Genomic DNA, 21,750 nt, shown 5'->3' with positions numbered 1-21,750 from the left:
GGATTTCTAAGCTGGAATGTCTGAATTCTGAGCCACACAATTTAACAGCGCTGGCTTGCTGTGTAATGGGACCTTCGGCTGATTGCGGCTTAGGCCTTTGAAGCCTAAATTGATGATGTCACTTCCAGCCATGACATCACTTCCAGTGGGTGCCGACAGATTTTCATTCTAAAAAGTGGGTCCCGGTGCTTAAAAGTTTTGAGAACCACTGAACTAGAGAAAACAGCACAATTAAAACCTTGAAACCAAAATTTATTTCAACGTTTTTACAGAGTTAGCTTCCTTCTGGCAGAAGTGATGGCGGATTAGAGCTCTCCATATCTCCAAAACTCAAATGCAACAACAGGAAAGACAATTTACCAACATCTCCCAGTTCGGCCATTTCCCCCTGACCTGACCTAGCCACATAACCCTACAATGGACATCAGAAATTGGCAGCACTCAAAGTGCTTACTAACAGAGAGGCATAATGGGTAAGCAAAGGCAAATAAGAAGCTATTTCAAGCTTTGGAAAGGAGGGAAACACAGGAAGAGACATTAAGGGATGGTTTGCCACCAGGTTGCTTGCAGGGGGCAGGTGCTCTGTTCTTCCCAATCCATCCCTTTGCCATCTCAAATCATCAGTGGGCCTCAAAAAAAGGCCTGTATCTCCAAAACCCATCTCACCTGAGCCAACCAAATCTTGCAAGCAGCTGAGCGTCTGTTAGTAAAAATGAAATCCACGAGCTTCTTGCCATAGCAAATAATTTGAACCACAATTGCATCTTCTGACCCAGCTGAGGGGTACCCACACACCACCATACCACAACAGCTGTCTGACTGGGAAGATGCCATTTCCAAGAAAGTAGTCACCTTCCACTTGGCTCCTTCTTCCCCTTAGATTTGCCCACCGGGGTCTCCTTGGAAGCAGGAGGGCCGTGAGGTTCAGAACTTGGGGCTGTGGTCTTCTCTGCCTGGAAGGTCTTGGGGGGCTGCTGTGCTGAGCTGGGTGTCTGGTCTGGAGTGGGATGCAAGGAAACAAATGGTGCAAAACAGTTCCATTGAGGCCTCCCGAAAAATGTGCTCCACAGCGACATTTTCCACAATCTATTTCCACCCAGCCTTGCCAACAAACTCTTTCTCTGCCCACATTCACATCCTTGTTCCCCTTCCAAAACTCCTTCCTATTTGTCTAGAGATAACTGACAAATTAACAACTGACAACTGAACACCTTCACTGTACCCCCCCCCCCCAAGTTCTGCACATCAGTCCCCAGTTGATGACTCGTGGTACTTGTATGGTCAAAGAACACATAATGCTTATAGCCCTGATGGGCTTCACTTTTCTCTAGCGAATAGGAGCCTTAACAACCTTGGTACATAATGAAACTGGGGAGGGGTTTCAAATTTCTGTCCCGATGAACTTGATTGGCTGCTATTTGCCCCATCTTGTCTTCACCCCCAGAAGCAGCTCACTGTCCGCAGACAGTGTCCTTCCTCATCCACATTTGCTTACCTTTGGCTTCTTTGCAAGCTGGTGTCTGATTCTCCAGCAATGCCTCGGGTTGCTCCGACCACAGTTTATAGTCAGGATTGCTGAGGAAATGCTTGGTTAGGCCACAGTTGAGACACCGCACAACAGTCCATTGCTGATTACGGCGCTCTGGTGGAAAAGCGGAGGCAGGGAGTGAGCAAGTCAGAGAAGCCTGAGAAACCACTACCAAAACATCCTCCCGCTTTCCGAACACGCTCCCTCTCAGTCTTCCTATTGAACCACTAAGTTCAGTGTTTCCCTGATTTTTTTTCTCTTGCCCAGCCTCACTTCTGAGATTCTCAGTCCAAATGGAGCCCGCTGTTCCACTTTCAAACACTTTGGGATTAGAGAAGGTCACAGAGGCTGGGAGGAAAGGAAAAAAGTCATATGGGCAAAGGAAGGGAGGGAATAGATAAGGGACATCTGCTCTCAAGTTCTTCAGGTATCACTGGGTCACTGTTTAGGTGAAATGCCAAGTCCCTGAACTGGGTGAGTCTTGTCCTCAGAGGAGTTTTACGGAATATTGATCCAAGCTGAAAAAATCAATGGGAGTAACACTGATTTTGGAGCCTGACTAAAATCAGGCAGTCATAGGGCCAGGCATAAGGGTGTTCCAAATCCTGACCATCACAGCTGAGAGAACCCTAGAAAGGAGGTTAGTCTTCGTGACTAGTCGCCCTGACAGACTTGTCCTCTTTGAATTTGTCTAATTCTCTTCTCAAGCCATCTGGGTTAGTGACTATCACCATGTACAGTGAATTGTATACACCATGTCTTGTACAGTAAATTATATAGATCAGTGTTCTTCAACCTTTTTCATGCCACGACCCCAACAAACAAACAGACACTGGGAATCCACCACTGATCCCACCCTGGGACCCAATCCACCAGTCTTTGTCGCCACCCATCCCTATGCCACCCATTCCGCCCACCCAGATCTGTTCAAATATTCTTATTAGAAAGAGTGGAAAAGGGTTATCATGAAGCCTGGCACTAGTGAAAGCTATTTTAGCACAATTGCTAAGAACCTGAGACACAATCTCCTGGTACCTGAAGAGGTACATCAGCTACCTCCCCCTTTACTTGGTGGCACTCTAGTCCAATGGTCTTAAACCTTTTTCATTCCTGTAAGTTGCTGCAACCCTACAACTGAGTCTCTGTAACCCCACTGGAGTTACAAGCCCAAGGTTGAAGAATACTGGTATAGGTTAATTATGCCCTGTGTGAAGAACCATTTTCTGTTCTGAATTTCCTACCATTCAGCTTCACTGGATGACTTCAGATTCTAGAGGTGGAGGAGAAAAGCTTCTCCCCATCCACTTTCTTTACATCACACATCATTTTTAAAACCTGTAATTTTCTAAGTCAGGAGTATCCATACAGTGGCACAAATGAGAAAAGGCCTCTCACTTCTCTGGCGCACAGTTGAGCTGACTCCAGGGACAAGGAGGGAGAAGCAAGTTTTGCAGATGGTTCTTTTCACAGAGGGGTCCCTGCAAGAGAAGCCAAAATGTAAGACTAGCAGCAAACATCTGTGTGTCCCCATTATCCAGCTCACTGAACACAATGCAATAAACTCAAAGTGTTTCACATACACAACGTACTTGCAAGGTAGGCCAATATCAGCACCCTCATATTACAAACCAGGAGGAAAGGGAGCTGTGACTGAGAGATTCATTTTCATTTTATTGATTATTTTCTATCCTGACTATCAAGGAGGTTTACAAAAAAAAAAATTGTAAACATGCCCCAATATAAGAACTATGTAGAAAAGAAGAAACACATTTCATAAAAGGGCAGGAGGTCTGGTCTAGAGGGTAGAACCTCCGTTTGCCTGAAGATAACATCCGAAGGTTGCCAGTTCAAGGCCACCGGCACCGTCAATGGTGAGACCTTGAAGCAGCTGACAAGCCAAGCCGAATAAGCGTCTTGGCTGCCCTTCAAGTGAGAGATGAAGGAGCTGCTTGTCAGCCTGTGTGGGAGGAAACTGGAGGCCACAATGTGATACCAGATCAGCAAAGATTCATCTGAAATGTTGTGGTTCTTGCAAGATAGAACCTTTCTTCAATTGTAAAAATCCCTACGGGGATTTAGAAACAGCCTGCTTTTGTAAACCGCCTTGAATAAAGTCTGAGGAAAAATCTGATGACCAAGAAAGGCGGTATATAAATACCTGTATTATTATTATAATAAAACAGTTACAATTAACAGTACAATCCTATGCATGCCCACTCAGAAGTAAGTCCCACTGAGTTCAGTGGGACTTATTTCCAGGTTCCAATTGACGCCATTTTAAACATACAAAACTGTAAAAATCTCATTGGGCATACAATTTTGCTTCACTGCTTGCCTGAAGGTAGGTAGTGATGGAGCTACGTGGACAGAAAGGTGTACCAGATCTCAGACACTGCAGCTGAAGAAGCCCTCACCCAAACGAATATCCATCCATCCATCCATCCATCCATCCATCCATCCATCCATCCATCCATCCATCCATCCATCCATCCAACAGCCTCCCCAAAAGAGGGTCAAGTTAACTTAATCCTAAGTAAGCATGCACAGACTGAAGTCACATAATTTATGAAGCATTTCTGTTAAATTATATCATGAGAATGGGTGAGATAATAAACGGTCTAGGACAGGTTTAGGGAGTGAGGTACAAGATTTAAAGAGACGACCAGAGGATGAAACAGAGAAAGGGAAACTGTTCCAGAGCTAAGGATCTAGCTAGAACAATGATTGAAGCCAGCATCCCTGAGATGGTAAAAGCCCTAGATGGCATCATATTGACACTCACTGTCTTAAGACGAGACGTCTGCTGATGCTGTTCTGTGTGTGGCAATAGAATCGAGCCAATTCCTGGTTCTCTGGGTTTTGTGCAAGGACACAATGCGCTGCCTGTTGTGGTTGAGGAAGAAAGACAGAAATCTTTATCCAGCCCCCGAGAAACACCCACTACTTCTAATGATCCCATAGTTGAACTATACAATCCACTCTTGCAGAGTGTTCTAGTTAAATCAGCATAGTGTCCTAGGCCTGATGGTACTACGCTTGGACCAGGTTTGGATCCTGGTTGTGCTCTGGAATCCAGCCCTGCCTCTAGCAGCCCAGTTTGCAGCTCTGGTCAGAAGAGTGTCTGCACAGTTTCAGCTGCTGTGGCAGCTTTCCTAAGGTTGCAGAGCTGGCCACAGCAATCCATGTCTTAGTAACATAATGAGCAGACAGCTCTAATGTGCTGCACACAGGACTGCCCTTAGGGCGGCTAAGGTTCTTTCTGGGACACCTTGGTCCAGCCATATTATGCTAGGATCTTTCATCTATACTGGTTACCAGTGGGCTTTCCCAGGCCTAATTCAAAGTGCCAGTTATGATTTTAAAGCCCTCCATGGCTTAGGACTGTGATAGTTGAAGGACCATCTTTTCCCATATGAATCTACCCTGCCACTCTGTTCTTCTTCACATTCACCCCCTTGTCTGCACATATGTGATGGGTGTCCCATGTGATGGGTGGGAGACCAGGGTTTTTCTGTAGTGGTGCTGAGTCTGTGGAATTTTCTCTTAGGCCCAATCGTGACTAGTCTTCAAACAATCAATGAAGGTTTATCTATTTCTTGTGGCCTGTCTTGAATTCTGTCCTGGTACTTCCAGTTTTCTGTTTATATCCTCAGCTGGATTTTTTTGAAATCTTAAATCTGACCCTTTCTGTTCTCTGTATTTTTGTTATATTTTATATGTACCTTTTTATATTGGTTGTGAGCCACCCTGATGGTCCCATGAATGGAATGGAAGGTAAGCAGGATATAAATTTCAAACAAACAAATTGGCACAATTCTCTTCTGTCAATTTGCTCTCTGCAGTTTTTACAAAAGGATTTGGCTCAGGAGCCACCCCAAGTTGGCTCTCTTGGGTCACATCATTGCAAGTCCTTAAAACCAGGACAATAACATCAGTCTATCTAGCCCCCAGTTACAAAGGGTAGGTTGCAGGCATTTGTAATTAAGGAGGCAACACACCAACAGAAGAGGCCTCAAGAGCTGCATTCCCCAGCAACCTCCATCCCAAGTAAACTACTACAGGGATAAAGGGAACACTCATCTCACCTGGTACAGGAAACTGAGCCTCTGGAATGCTTCTTTATCCTTAATCATGGCTGATGAGAGAAATCTATGCAAAATTGATAGGGGCACTGGTAGGGAGACAACTGACCATGAACCTGCAGGAAAGAAGCACTCATGAACAGGCAGTGACCTACAAATGTGACCCCAACCTACACATTATCCCATGGGACTGTGCCAATATTTTCAGCTTCACGGCGCTTCTTAACTGTAGGATACATTTGATTTTAGCTCAGATACAAATAACCGCACTAGAGAAAAAATGCATAGTTCTCAACCTAATTAATATTACTGGAATCCACTGGGGGGGGGCGCAGAATGCTAAGTTTCTTCAGGCGCCTACATTGGTTTAAAGTAGCCCTTCCTCCTTGATCTCAGAGCCAGACGTGGCAGCCAAAGCAAAAAAAAAAAAAAAAAAAAAAAAAAAGGAGCCACTTTACACTAGTGGCCAGGAAGAAACATAGTGTCCCATGTGTCCCCCCACCCCCCTTAATGCCAGTGCTGGAACCTGAGCAAGAGAGGAAAATTCTGGACTAAATAGCCAAAAACATTTCCCCAAATGCAGTCACATCCCATGGTAGCATCAAGTCTAATATATTACAGATAAAATATTGAAGTGAATGGGGACCCACAGTTTGAGAAACACTACACTAGAGGTCTCCTTTTACTTTACAATGTAAAATGTGAGCAAAGAGGCACTTTTTAAAGGGGCAGTTCTCTTACCAGGGAGAGCAACTGCCCCTAGCACAACACATTTTTCCAGTAGCCACATTTTTGCTGTCGCTTTTTGCATCTTTTTTTTTTTTTAGATCAGTCATTTTCAACCACTGTGCCATGAATGGTCTCCAGGTGTGCTGCAGGAATTTGGGAGAGGGTCATTTATCAATAGGACCATGGGGAGATGTGAGTCCCCCATTGACCTTACAGTGCACCTTGTCAATTGCCAAAAAACTGATCGTGTGCCTTGACCATTTTAGTGCCTTGCCAGTGTGCCATGAGATGAAAAGGGTTGAAAATCACTGTTTTAGATTGTGAGCCCACTGGGATAAGGAACCACCATTTTATTTATTTTGCTATGTAAATTGCTTTGTGCATTTCTTTTTTTGTTTTGTTTTGTTAAAAAGTGATATAACAACAACAAACACACCCCATCCACCATAGTGGTAGGCAGCTTTTCAACTCTATATGGTGTAGCAACCAGGGCTTAGGAGAGGGGGCTAAAAGGGGGTAATTTGTAACCAGGCCCAGGGTCCAAAGGGGGGCCCTGGAGCCAAAGGAGGGGGCCCAGAAATTTCCTGGGATCTTATGTTTTCCTACCTACTCAAACTTGTTGCCTGCATAGGATGCTGGGGACACTACTGATGCCACATAGGTTGGTAGACATGGGCTCCAAAGACTTTTCCATCTGTCTCTACCCTCCCCTTACCCTGTTTCACCCCTCCCTGCCCCTATTCTGCTTGCCTGTCACCACCCTCCCCCACTCTGTTTCACCCATCCCTCTTTGCAAAGGGGCCCAAAGAAAATGTGTACCCCCTGATAAAATTTCTCTCAGAGGCCCTGGTAGCAACCACTCTCATCCTTTTCAGAGGCCATTCAACCAAAGGCTGGGAAAACTCTCTGCTCTCTGGAAAGGGATCCTCTGAAAAGCCATGGCTGCATTGCAATGGTTTGATTTTTTTTTTTTTTATAAACGGTGGTTTAGAAAAGGCACTCTGCACTTGCTCAGAGACACTCTTTTAATGACTACATCGCATGGCACAAGGGATTAGTTTGCTACTGTCAATGGGGACTCCACTGTTTTCTGGCTCGACTAATCCGCTCCGACTTTTCCCACGGAGGCTCTTCCCTACCATCACCCCAAGAACATCCATGGACCAGAAGCAGCTCCTTACCTGTGCACAAAGAGGCTCTGCATCAAACGTTCCATTCACCTTCTTCCGGGTTTGAGGTAGCAAAGGCACATGGGAAATGTAGTCCCCTCGCTTTCCATTCTGTCCGTTTAGAGATGCTTTAGAACAGGGCACAAAAGACCCCTTTGGGAATAAGAGAGTAGGAAGCTTCACGTTCTAAAGCAGCCAACAACAAAGGGCATTTATAATTTATAATCCATGATACATATGCACTCCAAGATGCCCCCTGGTGCCTAGTATAGGAAAAATGCTTGAAATGAAAGAGGCTACCTGCAAAGAGTGTCTAGAGCAGTGGCTCCCAAATGTGGGTCGGGACCCACTGGTGGGTCGCAACCTGATTTTTGGTGGGTCCCCAAAGGCTGATGGAAAGATCAGATAACTAAATGCCCAAAGCCCTGAGGCTATTCAAAAATCAGATCAGTGTTTCTCAAACTGTGGGTCGGGACTCACTAGGTGGGTCATGAGCCAATTTCAGGTAGGTCCCCATTCATTTCAATATTTTATTTTCAATATATTAGACTTGATGCTACCATGGGATGTGACTGCATTGGGGAAATGTTACAGACTGTACTTTTAACAAGCTACTATGTATATTCTTTTAACAATGATAGTAAATGGGACTTATTCCTGGGTACATGTGGGTAGGATTGCAGCCTAGGATTGTTAAAAATTATCCTGCTTGATGATGTCACTTCCGGTCATGACATCACTTCTGGTGGGTCCTGACAGATTCTCATTCTAAAATGTGGGTCCCGGTGTTAAATGTGTGAGAACCACTGCTGTAGCTGCTTAATTACCCTGCAAAGAGCTCAGCTTCTACAGTTTTCAAGAATGCGTAAATATAGGGAGATAAATATTTGAGGGTCTTTTTCTGGTTAGGGTTAGGGTAAGGCACGCAACCTCCTGATTTTAGGAATGGGTTAAGTCAGAATGCCAGATGTAGGGGAGAGCACCAGGATGAGGTCTCTTGTTATCTGGTGTGCTCCCTGGGGCATTTGGTGGGCCGCTGTGTGAGATACAGGAAGCTGGACTAGATGGGCCTATGGCCTGATCCAGTGGGGCTGTTCTTATGTTCTTATGTTCTTATGTTTATAAATAAATAAAATATTTATTTCTAGATCTCCTTTTTAAAAGTCTGGTAAACCTAGGTTGGTTTCAATAGAGTGTCATTTTAGAAAGTGAGTCCCGGCACTAAAAAGTTTGGGAACAACTGACCTAGAGCAGTGGTTTGCAAACTTTTTAGCACTGGGACCCACTTTTTAGAATGTTTGTCCCACCAGTGATGCTCAGTGAGCGTCACTTGTGGGACAAACATTCCCAAAAGTGGGTCTCAGTGCTAAAAAGTTTGCATTGTCACTGAGCTGCATGAAATCCTCTGTCTCTGCTGGAGAGAAGGTGGAGTACCTCAAGACACGAGGGATGCAAACATCATCACGCTGTACAAGAACAAAGGCAACAGGGCTGACTGTAACAACTACCGTGGCATCTCTCTCCTTAGCATTGTAGGAAAGTTGTTTGCCCGAGTTGCACTAAAGAGGCTCCAGGTACTTGCAGAGAGCGTTTATCCAGAATTGCAGTGCGGATTCCGAGCCAACAGGTCCACCACTGATATGGTATTCTCCCTTAGACAACTGCAGGAGAAATGCAGGGAACAACGACAGCCACTCTTTATTATAGCTTTCATAGATCTCAAGAAGGCTTTCGACCTGGTCAGCAGGGACGGCCTCTTCAAGATTCTCCCCAAGATCAGATGTCCACCCAGGGTCCTCAGCATCATCAGATCTTTCCACAAGGACATGAAGGGCACTGTTGTCTTTGATGGCTCCACATCAGACCCCTTTGACATCCGAAGCGGAGTGAAGCAGGGCTGTGTTCTTGCATCAACCTTGTTTGGGATTTTCTTCGCTGTCCTGCTGAAGCATGCCTTTGGAACTGCAACAGAAGGCATCTATCGCCGGACCAGATCAGATGGAAAGCTCTTCAACCTCTCCAGACTGAGAGCAAAATCCAAAGTCCAGCTGAAATGTCTGCGTGACTTCCTCTTTGCTGACGATGCAGCTGTCACTACCCACTCTGCCAAAGATCTTCAGCAGCTCATGGATCGTTTTAGCAAGGCCTGCCAAGATTTTGGACTGACGATCAGCCAGAAGAAAACACAGGTCATGGTTCAGGATGTGGACTCACCTCCCTGCATTACAATCTCTGCACATGATCTGGAGGTTGTCCATGACTTTGTGTACCTTGGCTCAACAATCTCCGACACTCTTTCTCTTGATACCGAACTAAACAAACGCATTGGTAAAGCAGCTACCACGTTTTCCAGACTCACAAAGAGAGTCTGGTCCAACAAGAAGCTGACGGAACATACCAAGATCCAGGTCTACAGAGCTTGCGTACTACAGAGCAGTACTTCTGTACTGCAGTGAATCATGGACTCTTTGCTCACAACAGGAGAGGAGAGCGCTTTCCACATGCGCTGCCTCCGACGCGTTCTCGGCATCACCTGGCAGGACAAAGTTCCAAACAACACAGTCCTGGAACGTGCTGGAATCCCTAGCATGTATGCACTGCTGAAACAGAGACGCCTGCGTTGGCTCGGTCATGTTGTGAGAATGGATGATGGCCGGATCCCAAAGGATCTCCTCTATGGAGAACTTGTGCAAGGAAAGCGCCCTACAGGTAGACCACAGCTGCGATACAAGGACATCTGCAAGAGGGATCTGAAGGCCTTAGGAATGGACCTCAACAAGTGGGAAACCCTGGCCTCTGAGCAGCCCGCTTGGAGGCAGGCTGTGCAGCATGGCCTTTCCCAGTTTGAAGAGACACTTGGCCAACAGGCTGAGGCAAAGAGGCAAAGAAGGAAGGCCCATAGCCAGGGAGACAGACCAGGGACAGACTGCACTTGCTCCCGGTGTGGAAGGGATTGTTACTCCCGAATTGGCCTTTTCAGCCACACTAGACGCTGTTCAGAACCACAATTCAGAGCGCGATACCAGAGTCTTTTGAGACTGAAGGTTGCCAACATTCATTCATGTCCCACCAGAAGTGGGTCTGGAAGTGACCTGGAAGTGATTAACCTGGAAGTGATGTCATGGCCAGAAGTGACAACTTCAAGCAGGAAAATTTTGACAACAAAATCAAATAAAATCAATAATTAAACAAGTAAGTAAATTAAAAGTTTACAATAAATGTATGTTTAAAAGTTTATTTAAAAAAGAACGTTCCTAACCTTCTCAAGCAATTGCTGATCTTTTTTTTTTAATTTCCCAAGTATCCCAAAGGCTGCAATCCTATCCACATTGGGAGGGTTAGGACAGACAAAAGAAAATATTTCTTTACTCAGGGTGTGGTTGGTCTGTGGAACTCCTTGCCGCAGAATGTGGTGATGGCATCTGGCCTGGAGGCCTTTAAAAGGAGATTGGACAAGTTTCTGGAAGAAAAATCCATTACGGGTTACAAGCCATGATGTGTCTGTGCAACCTCCTGATTTTAGAAATGGGCTTTGGCAGAATGCCAGATGCAAGGGAGGGCACCAGGACGAGGTCTCTTGTTATCTGGTATGCTCCCTGGGGCATTTGGTGGGCTACTGTGAGATATAGGAAGCTGGACTAGATGGGCCTATGGCCTGATCCAGTGGGGCTGTTCTTTTGTTCTTATCCGCAGGAGTAAGCCCCACTGACTATTATTATTAAAAGTATATACATAGTAGCCTGTTCAAAGTACAGGTCTGTAACATTTCCCCAAATGCAGTCACAGACCCTGATAGTGATGGAAGATGGCAGGCAGGATAACCAGGGTGACATAGCATTTGAGTAAAAGCTTAAAAACCACACTGCTAAAGCATAGAAACACACAGAAGAGTAAATTCTATTGACTGCTTGACTTCATTTAAAGCAAAATTGTTATTCTCACAGAAGCTGCTTAGGCATAAACACCTTGGAATGCAAATAGATAAAGATGCCAGGCAATGAACAGTTAGGCCTCATTTTGGCAGAAGTATACATGTCTTAGCAAGGACAGTCTGCCTGTGTTCACTTATTGTTTTAAAATTGTTATTCTTCCAGGCTTTCAAAGGAAAAGGCACATATAGGCAAAATACTCTTTGCCCTAAAGTGCAACCCACATATATGGGGATATAATAGTCATTAGAAGTAAGTCTTAAAGAACCAAAAGTTTGCTTGATTTTAGAAAAGTCTGAAGAGCAGTCTCCCCACAGGCAAGAACTGCCACTTGCAGGCCTCACGGGACCTCCACACACCTGCTCCCAGGTGGCCCTCACTGGGCTCAGGCCTCCCACTCCCTCCTTCACCAGCCTGTGCAAGGCCTCCCCCTCCAGGGCCAGTCCCAGAGCATAGCAGGGCCAGCTGGGAAATGGAGTTCCTGGGCCAGCAGACCCACCAACCTCACCCACAATCTCTCTCCTGTGCAAACTGTCATTCATTCCCACTGCTCAGCCCATCAGTTCCAAGCCCTTTTCCTTCTCTGGCAAAGGGATCCTGGAGTTTCCTGCAGGCACCAGATTCCTTTCCAGTCACATCTCTATTTACAGAGGATTTCCCAGAAGGGACTGGAGAGTTCCTATTCCAGGAAGCCTTTGCTCAGTCCTGGTCCCTTCAGTCCTGTCCTTCCCCTGAGAAGTCTTGCGAGAGGTTTCCTGGAGAGGCAAAATTGGGGGGACCGGGATCAAGGCTCCCCCCATCCCCTATATGGGCCACCTGAGCACTGGAAGAGCAGCAGCTGTTATTTATGCCTCCACCCACCCTCTGAGTGCCTGATGGGCTTTCCTCCTGGGAGTGGGTGCCCCAGCACAGCCCTGCTCCATTGGAGTCTATAGGCAACAAAGTTTTGCTGCTATGAATCACTGCCTGCCTTCTCTCTGGAGCAGAGCCCAGTAGTCACTTGCAGAAGGAAAAAGGGATGGTATTGGTCTTTGTTGCTAGTGTCCCCAGACAGAGGTGTTACTAGGGTTTGCATCAACTGGTGAGAGAGCTCATTGCGTCACCCTCATGACAGACCTCCTCCCATACGAGAGCATACAGAATAAACTGCAATATCACATGCACAACCTAAATGCAGTGGCATCACTAAGGTTGGTGTAACTTCATTTGTTTGTTTGTTTATATTACAGTACAGGTCACCCAATGAATCGCCAACCAGGAAAAAAACAGTGGCCAACTTGATAGCATTCACACAGCTGAATAAAAGTTTGAGGCTGCATTATTTTTTTAGCTAGGAAATAGCACACTGCTCATTAAAAAGCAAAAAAATGGTGCCCCTCATTCAAATCAGTTGTATGGAGGTTGCCATGTTGTTACCGTATACACTGTGGAGGCCGACATTTTCCTGACATGCTCCTGCATTCTTTTTAATAAAAAAAAGGCGGAAGTGATGTCTGTATGGAGGTGGTGATCTTTTAAAGTTCAGAGCTTGCTTTTCAAAATTCTAGTTGGCTAGCACACTAGAAAAAAAGAACATGACCCTAGCATTCTGGAAGCTAAGAAACAAAAAAGAGCTGTCAAGCACTTCTATTGCTAGAAGCTAAAAAAAGAACATAGCCCTAGTATTAGCTCTGATACATGGAAATGAGAGCTGACTTACAGCTGTTGGCGCAGCTGGAAGGGGCGGAGCAGCCAGTCCGGTGGGGAGGCTCAACAGGGCAGGCAATACGGCTCCGTTTTGCGGCCCCCTCCGGGAATGGCTCTGAAGGGAGGGGCCACTTGCCCGCCCTGCTGAGCCTCCCCTCCGGACTGGCGGCTCCTCCCCCCTCCAGCTACGCCACTGCTTACAGCCCAATCCTCTGCATGTCTACTCAGCAGCAAGTTCTATTAGTGTCATTGGGACTTACTCCCAGGAAAGAGCGGATAGGATTGGGCTGTTATACTAATACCTCATTGGTTTCCTGCTGTGTCATAACAACACCTCATTGGTTCTTGGAGCAATCAGTCTCAAATCTGTTTACATAAGGCAGTTGTGTTTTCCTTTTCTGGTTATTTGTCTATAGCTTTTGATAGAATACAGATATTTAAATGTGGTTTGTCTCATTGTATTCTGAATGAAATTCCACATTGAGTGATATATAACATGGTGGTAGTATTCAAAAACACCAAGATTTCACCATTTTGGCTAGCAGTGGTGTCAGCACCCCCCCTCCCTGAGTGCATCATACAGAGTGGTCTGCACCCCTCTACTGACACAACTGACCACAGAGCAGACCACCTGCCTCCCACTTGTCTCCAAGTGTCTTTCCCCAATTACCCTGTAAAAGGCTGCCCTGCTTGGGGATGAGACTCCAGCCTATGTTCTTAAAATGTGGTGCCCCAAACTGGCAGCAGTATTCCAAGTGAGGTCTGATTAGTATAGAGTGGAACTATTGCTTCACCTGATCTGGACTCTATGCCTCTGTTAATGCACCCAGTATTGCATTAGCTTTTTTTTTTTTTCTTTTTTTGCAGCTGCATCACACTGTTGGTTCATGTTCAGCTTGTGGTCTACTAAGATAACTAATCACAGCAGCAGTTCCAGTTCTCAGCATTGTTGTTGATACACAGAGTACCTAGGAATCTGTATTAGATAAGCAGATGGTTGCAGCTCTGAAAATGTCCTTGCTCACTTTGTTTCCTGTTGATTGAGAGGGTATAAACTAAATTCATTCCACCAGACAAACTGTTAGGTTTCACTGGTGAGACAGACACACCTGGGATATGTATGTGATAAATTGGCTTCCAGCTTCCTGTATCTGACGGTGGCCCACTAGATGCTTCAGGTAGCACACAAGACAACAAGTTACCTGCCACTCCCTTGAACCTGGCCTTCTGAGAAGGCCTATTTCTTAAACCAAGAGGTTGCACATACCCATCACAGCTTGTACCCTGTGATGGACTTTTCTTTTAGAAATCTTTCCAATCTCCTTTTAAAGGCATCTAAGCCAGATGCCATCACCACATCCTGTGGCAAGCAAAGTGTATCTTTGTATTCTCCTAAGACTTGGGATGGGCACAAGGAGAAACCCGATTGAGTATTTCTCCACCAGTTTCCAAAGTGCTCTGGCAGCATTGTAGAAACCCCCCTCCCCACTACTGCTGTAAGTAGGATTACCAGCTTTTTTTACTGAACCCTGCTCCTGTGCTTTTAATGATAGCTTGAGCCAGGGGTGTTCAAACTTTCAACTTTAGGGATGCTGGACCTTTAACAAGTGTATAGAAGAGAGAATTTCAGCAGGTGCAGCTTGTCATCTGTGGGATGACAAGTTGCACCTGCTGCAATTCTGTCTTCTATACACTTGTTAAAGGTCCAGCATCCCTAAAGTTGAAAGTTTGAGCACCCCTGGCTTGAGCTGTAGATATTAGCAGATGATCAGGCTTACAAATTAGCAGAGGATCTTATCAGGCCTCATCAACTATCAAGCTGCAGTTAAAGGCACTGAAGCAGGCCCTGCCAGTCTTTTTCTGGCATGTTGGCAACACTGACCTGATTTCTTACACATCTATTGTGAGTAAGAACTGATAAGATATTTCAAGCAAGTGGAAGTTTGGTAAAAAATTATTTTTGTAAGGAGTTTTAGCCCTTTTGTCTGAGTCAGTGTGTGCATAGGTACATAAGAACATAAGAACATAAGAACAGCCCCACTGGATCAGGCCATAGGCCCATCTAGTCCAGCTTCCTGTATCTCACAGCGGCCCACCAAATGCCCCAGGGAGCACACCAGATAACACGAGACCTGCATCCTGGTGCCCTCCCCTACATCTGGCATTCTGACTTAACCCATTTCTAAAATCAGGAGGTTGCGCATACACATCATGGCTTGTACCCCATAATGGATTTTTCCTCCAGAAACTCGTCCAATCCCCTTTTAAAGGTGTCTAGGCTAGATGCCAGCACCACATCCTGTGGCAAGGAGTTCCACAGACCGACCACACGCTGAGTAAAGAAATATTTTCTTTTGTCTGTCCTAACCCGCCCAACACTCAATTTTAGTGAATGTCCCCTAGTTCTGGTATTATGTGAGAGTGTAAAGAGCATCTCCCTATCCACTCTGTCCATTCCCTGCATAATTTTGTATGTCTCAATCATGTCCCCCCTCAAGCGTCTCTTTTCTAGGCTGAAGAGGCCCAAACGCTGTAGCCTTTCCTCATAAGGAAGGTGCCCCAGCCCCGTAATCATCTTAGTCGCTCTCTTTTGCACCTTTTCCATTTCCACTATGTCTTTTTTGAGATGTGGCGACCAGAACTGGACACAGTACTCCAGGTGTGGCCTTACCATCGATTTGTACAACGGCATTATAATACTAGCCGTTTTGTTCTCAATACCCTTCCTAACGATCCCAAGCATAGAATTGGCCTTCTTCACTGCCGCCGCACATTGGGTCGACACTTTCATCGACCTGTCCACCACCACCCCAAGATCTCTCTCCTGATCTGTCACAGACAGCTCAGAACCCATCAGCCTATATCTAAAATTTTGATTTTTTGCCCCAATGTGCATGACTTTACACTTACTGACATTGAAGCGCATCTGCCATTTTGCTGCCCATTCTGCCAGTCTGAAGAGATCCTTCTGGAGCTCCTCACAATCACTTATGGTCTTTACCACACGGAAAAGTTTGGTGTCGTCTGCAAACTTAGCCACTTCACTGCTCAACCCTGTCTCCAGGTCATTTATGAAGAGGTTGAAAAGCACCGGTCCCAGGACAGATCCTTGGGGCACACCGCTTTTCACCTCTCTCCATTGTGAAAATTGCCCATTGACACACACTCTCTGCTTCCTGGCCTCCAACCAGTTCTCAATCCACGAGAGGACCTGTCCTCTAATTCCCTGACTGTGGAGTTTTTTCAGTAGCCTTTGGTGAGGGACTGTGTCAAACGCCTTCTGAAAGTCCAGATATATAATGTCCATGGGTTGTCCCGCATCCACATGCCTGTTGACCTTTTCAAAGAATTCTATAAGGTTCGTGAGGCAAGACTTACCCTTACAGAAGCCATGCTGACTCTCCCTCAGCAAGGCCTGTTCATCTATGTGTTTTGAGATCCTATCTTTGATGAGGCATTCCACCATCTTACCTGGTATGGATGTTAGGCTGACCGGCCTATAGTTTCCCGGGTCCCCCCTCTTTCCCTTTTTAAAAATAGGCGTGACATTTGCTATCCTCCAATCTTCTGGCACCGTGGCCGTTTTGAGGGACAAGTTGCATACCTTAGTCAAGAGATCTGCAACTTCATTCTTCAATTCCTTAATAACCCTTGGGTGGATGCCATCAGGGCCCAGTGACTTATTGATCTTTAATTTATCAATGAGGTCTGAAACATCTTCTCTTTTAACCTCTATCTGACTTAACTCCTCGGTCAGGAGGGGCCGTTCAGGCAGCGGTATCTGCCCGAGGTCTTCTGCCGTGAAGATAGATGCAAAGAACTCATTTAATTTCTCTGCCATCTCTAAGTCTCCTTTTATCTCCACTTTCCCTCCCTCACCATCCAGAGGGCCAACCGCTTCTCTGGCGGGTTTCCTGCTTCTAACATATTTGAAGAAGCTTTTATTATTCCCCTTAATGTTGCTGGCCATGCGTTCCTCATAGTCTCTCTTGGCCTCCCATATCACCTTCTTACATTTCTTTTGCCACAGTTTATGTTCCTTTTTATTCTCCTCATTAGGGCAAGACTTCCATTTACGGAAGGAAGCTTCCTTGCCCTTCACAGCCTCTCTAACTTGGCTGGTTAGCCATGCGGGCACCCTCCTGGATTTAGTGGAACCCTTCTTTCTTTGCGGTATACACCTCTGCTGGGCCTCTACTACTGTTGTTTTAAGCAGCCTCCATGCACTCTGGAGAGATTGGACTCTTTTTACCCTCCCTTTCAACCTCCTTCTAACCAGCCTCCTCATTTGAGGGAAGTCCGCCCGTCGGAAGTCAAGGGTTTTTGTTAGAGATTTGCCTGGTATTCTTCCCCCAACGTGCACGTCAAAACGGATCGCAGCATGATCACTGTTCCCCAATGGCTCAGTAACGTTTACATCTCTAACCAGGTCCTGCGTACCGCACAATATTAAATCCAGAGTCACCTGTCCTCTGGTGGGCTCCGTGACTAGCTGATCTAAGCCACAGTCATTTAGCACGTCAAGAAATCCGGTTTCCTTATCGTGACCAGAACACAAATTGACCCAGTCAATATGAGGATAATTGAAGTCCCCCATGATTACAACCCTGTCCCTCCTTGTCACCTCCCTGATCTGTTTCCTCATTTCAAGGTCCCCATCAGATTTCTGGTCTGGAGGACGATAGCACACCCCTGCCAGTATTACATCACTGCACAAGCCTGGTAATTTAACCCACAGAGATTCTACGGTGGAGTCGGACCCACCTTCAATCTTTACTTTGCTGGATTCTATCCCTTCCTTAACATAAAGGGCCACCCCACCTCCAACACGCCCCTGCCTGTCCCTCCTGTAGAGTTTATAGCCCGGGATTGCGGTATCCCACTGATTCTCCGCATTCCACCAGGTTTCCGTTATGCCCACTATGTCAATATTTTCCCTTGTCACCAGACATTCCAGTTCTCCCACCTTTGCTCGTAGACTTTGGGCATTCGCATAAAAGCATTTATACACGGAATGCCCCAGGATGGGCTGCTTATTTGCTCCTTTGTCCCCGCATCCTCTCATTGTGCCAAACCGTCTATCACATCCCATCACCCTACTTTTCCCAATTTCTTCTCCTACCCTGCCTTTGTCTTGTTGTTCTCTAACCTCCCCATCCTCATCCCATAGGGATGAGGAGTCCCAAACTGGATGCCCCTCGGCTCCTGTCGGCCTTCCCCCAGGGATTAGTTTAAAAGCTGCTCTGCCACCTTTTTAATGTTATGCGCCAGCAGTCTGGTTCCATTCTGGTTCAAGTGGAGCCCGTCCCTCTTGTACAGGCCCCGCTTGTCCCAAAATGTTCCCCAGTGCCTAACGAATCTAAACCCCTCCTCCCTACACCACCATCTCATCCATGCATTGAGACCCCTGATCTCTGCCTGCCTAGCTGGCCCTGCGCGTGGAACAGGTAGCACTTCAGAGAACGCTACCTTTGAGGTCCTGGCTTTCAGCTTCCTGCCTAAAAGCCTAAATTTGGCCTCCAGGACCTCCCAGCTACACTTGCCCACGTCGTTGGTGCCGACATGCACCACAGCCGCTACCTCTCCCCCAGCACTGTCTACTAGCCTGTCTAGACGAGAAGTGATGTCCGCAACCTTCGCACCAGGCGGGCAAGTCACCATGCGGTCCTCACATCCATCGCAAACCCCCCTCTCTATGTTTCTAATAATCGAATCCCCCACTACAAGAAGCCCCTGACCCCCCTCCCGCCGAGGAGTATCCCGAGTGCGCTCGGATACGGGCCCATCCCCTGGAGAAGGGGTCCCCCCTAGGGGATTGTTTCCCTCCTCTCCAGGATGACGTCCTCCAGTCCCGAGACTTCCCACCCGGGCAGCCGAGGAGCTGCACGTCTGAGGTTGGGACGAAGCCTGATCGTCCCCGGAAGTCTCCCCACGGTCCTCCTCTGCCTGCCTGCACTTCTCCAGGTCGGCCACCAAGGCTTCAAGGGAGCGGACGCGTTCCCTGAGACCCTGGAGCTCCTTGCACCGAGGACACACCCATGACTTATGCCCCAGAGGCATATAATCATACATGTGGCACTCGATGCAGAACACTGGATAGCCCCCACCCTGCTGCTGGCTGTCTGACTGCATAGCTTTTTTTTTTGTTGTTGTTGTTGTTGTTGTTGTTGTTTTATTTAGGGGTCCTTTTAAAAACCGTACACTGGATAGCAGCCCTTTTCTTAAGGGAAGGTAAATTGTGAGATCACACAACACACATCTGTGTTTTTCACTGCATACACACACTACAAAATGAATGTGGGTCCAGATATTAAATGGGGCAATCAGCATATAAATTGCACACTATTTCCACGTTAAAGGGAATAGACTATTACCAGATTAAAGGGAATAGACATACAAAATTATGCATGGGAAGGATAAAGTGGATAGAGAGATGCTCTTTACACTCTCACATAACACCAGAACCAGGAGACATCCAGTGGGGCTGTTCTTATGACTTCTGAATGGAAGCAGATTCACTTGGGAGTGAAGCTCGGTCTGAAAGCAGATCTTGGGGTTAAACCCAGGCTCAGATGCAGCTTGTCCCAATGTCTCATTGAATGTGCTCCATATTCAAAAGCAGCATGTTATTGTTTAACTGCAGGTTCAGGACGAGAGATCACTTGCCATGGAGAAGGCCATTTATCTAAGAAATTGCCTTGACTTTGATACAGTATCTGTTTTTTGAAGCCTTAGACCTCAGTTAAATAAGTTCTAAGGGCCCACCAGGTCACAATCATATGAAACCTTTACAGATATCACAGTTGGCACAGCAGCAAACATTGCAGGATATAAAAGAACTACTGACTCAGTGTTTGCTCCTGAGTTAGCAATTTCAGAGCTGTGAGTATTGTGACTGTTCCATACTCGTCCAGACTGAGCTGTGGCTTGGAATCCAAAATTTCTCACTGTGTGGAGGTGAGTCTGTTCGTCCTCTCCTCTCCATTTCTGGAATTCAAGTGGCTGAAGGCCAAATCTGCCAGATCAGACCTCAGGGCATTTGTAGGAATTCTAATCATACAACATTTTCATGGTTCTTGCATAAATAGCTATGGAACATCAAGGAAGGCTTTCCTATTCCACCCACAGAGGAAGCCAGACAGCTTATTGATTCATTAAGGATGCGATCCTAACCAACTTTCCAGCACCCAGGTAAGGGCACTGCAGCTCCAAGGTAAGGGAACATATAGTCCCTTTTCTAGAGGAGGCCTCTGCGACTGCCACCCAACTGCAGGATGCAGCACATGCCACATTGGCACAGCTGTATCAACGCTGGAAAGTTGGTTAGGATTTGGGTGTAAATCCTGTAATAAACATCATTCTAATCTAATTGTGAACAGCAAGGATCAGTGGCAAAGCTAAGTGGGTGCAGGGGGTAGCAAAGCACCAGGCAACAAGCTTTAGGGGGGGGCAACAACCTGAACTTGACACTAGTGGCCAACACTAGTGGTTGACACTTGGTACGCATGAATAATACCATCATGTTATATATTGTTGGGAATACAGGTCCAGCCTATTTATACATGGATTTTTTATACATGCATTTGACTCAACACGAATGGCCACTGCAAATGAGAAGGAATAAGCTGATCCCTGGAGAAGGGGAAAAATGCATCCCTTTAAAATCAGTTTAAAAAACTGAACAGTCCTTCAGTGGCATCGCTAAGGGGGTGCGGGGGGTGCGGGCCACACCGGGTGACACACACAGGGGGGTGATGCGCACTGGGGGGTGACACACTAAAATTGTGGTGGTTAGGAGTAACCCCATCATGTTATATACCGTTGGATGCAGAATTTCAAGCGGAATGCAATGCAAAAAACCAGAGTGAAATATCTCCTTTCTATCAAAAGTTATGGCCAAAAACCGGAGAATAAAAAAATGCATGGATCCCTATGGAAAGTTAAAGTGAGCCGTATCGCGCGTTTACTCGTGAGTAAGTGAATGTGTCTTAGTCCACCGGAAAGGGCAGGCTGAGCGGAATCCAATGACACTGGAATGGTCCTGATCCAATGAATGCAGCCCCCAAAAACACCTGAGAAGGAAGTCCCTCCCTCCAAGCAGGCAAATGTATTGAGCCCTATGGAAAATGAAACTAATCCTCACGGTCGCGTTTACTTACGAGTAAGCAAACGTGCCTTAGCTGGTATGGAAGATCAGGTGAAGGAGAGTACAAGGCTACCAGAATGGTCCTGATCCTGTGCACCTGGAGCTAAACAAGTGCTCCAGAAGGCAGCCTCCCCTCCCCCACTAAAAAAGGATCAAAACAGAGGAGACTTGCAAAGCCAGGTGGATCCTGACAGTGATCTGGTTTAAACATAAGTTCTCAAATTGAACTGGGCACTGGGTAGGGCTGAAAACCTTACTGGTTTTGGAGGGGGGGGGTGTTATTGCAGGAAGACTACAGAGGAAATTCACTTGGTCAACCAAGGCTGGCTTCAGCTTATTTAATGATTTGTTTTACTTTAATTATTTATACTTATTTATTTTAATTTGCCTGATGATTTCACCTCCACCATGACATCACTTCTGGTGGGTCTTGGACAGATTGTCATTCTAAAAAGTGGGTCCCAGTGCTAAAAGTTTGAGA

At 46.3% G+C, this 21,750-nt stretch overlaps 1 protein-coding gene across 1 annotated transcript; it reads right to left on the bottom strand.

The window, feature by feature from the left end:
• Positions 1-231: 231 nt before the first annotated feature.
• Positions 232-7,564, bottom strand: RPP21 (ribonuclease P/MRP subunit p21). The gene is made up of 6 exons (XM_066617338.1): positions 7,521-7,564; positions 5,614-5,726; positions 4,311-4,411; positions 2,924-3,006; positions 1,496-1,642; positions 232-997 (listed from the first exon to the last, which is right to left on the bottom strand). Exons 2-6 carry the CDS (start codon positions 5,659-5,661, stop codon positions 849-851), a joined length of 528 nt encoding a protein of 175 aa, XP_066473435.1. The 5' UTR covers positions 5,662-5,726; positions 7,521-7,564; the 3' UTR covers positions 232-848.
• Between the last annotated feature and the right edge of the window lie 14,186 nt (positions 7,565-21,750).

This window comes from Tiliqua scincoides, chromosome 2 (genome assembly GCF_035046505.1).
Source record: "Tiliqua scincoides isolate rTilSci1 chromosome 2, rTilSci1.hap2, whole genome shotgun sequence".
NCBI classification, from domain to species: Eukaryota; Metazoa; Chordata; class Lepidosauria; order Squamata; family Scincidae; genus Tiliqua; species Tiliqua scincoides.
The sequence above is the reverse complement of the archived record's forward strand: the minus strand, read 5'-3'. Positions and strand labels throughout refer to the sequence as shown.

Excerpts from the sequence above, each read along its gene's own strand:
- RPP21 (XM_066617338.1), bottom strand. The coding sequence starts at position 5,661 with ATGATTAAGGATAAAGAAGCATTCCAGAGGCTCAGTTTCCTGTACCAG. Across the intron at positions 3,007-4,310 it reads AGACGTCTCGTCTTAAGACA|GGACCCCTCTGTGAAAAGAA; the intron begins GTGAGTGTCAAT and ends CTTCTCTTGCAG. Across the intron at positions 998-1,495 it reads AGCTTGCAAAGAAGCCAAAG|ACCAGACACCCAGCTCAGCA; the intron begins GTAAGCAAATGT and ends ATCCCACTCCAG.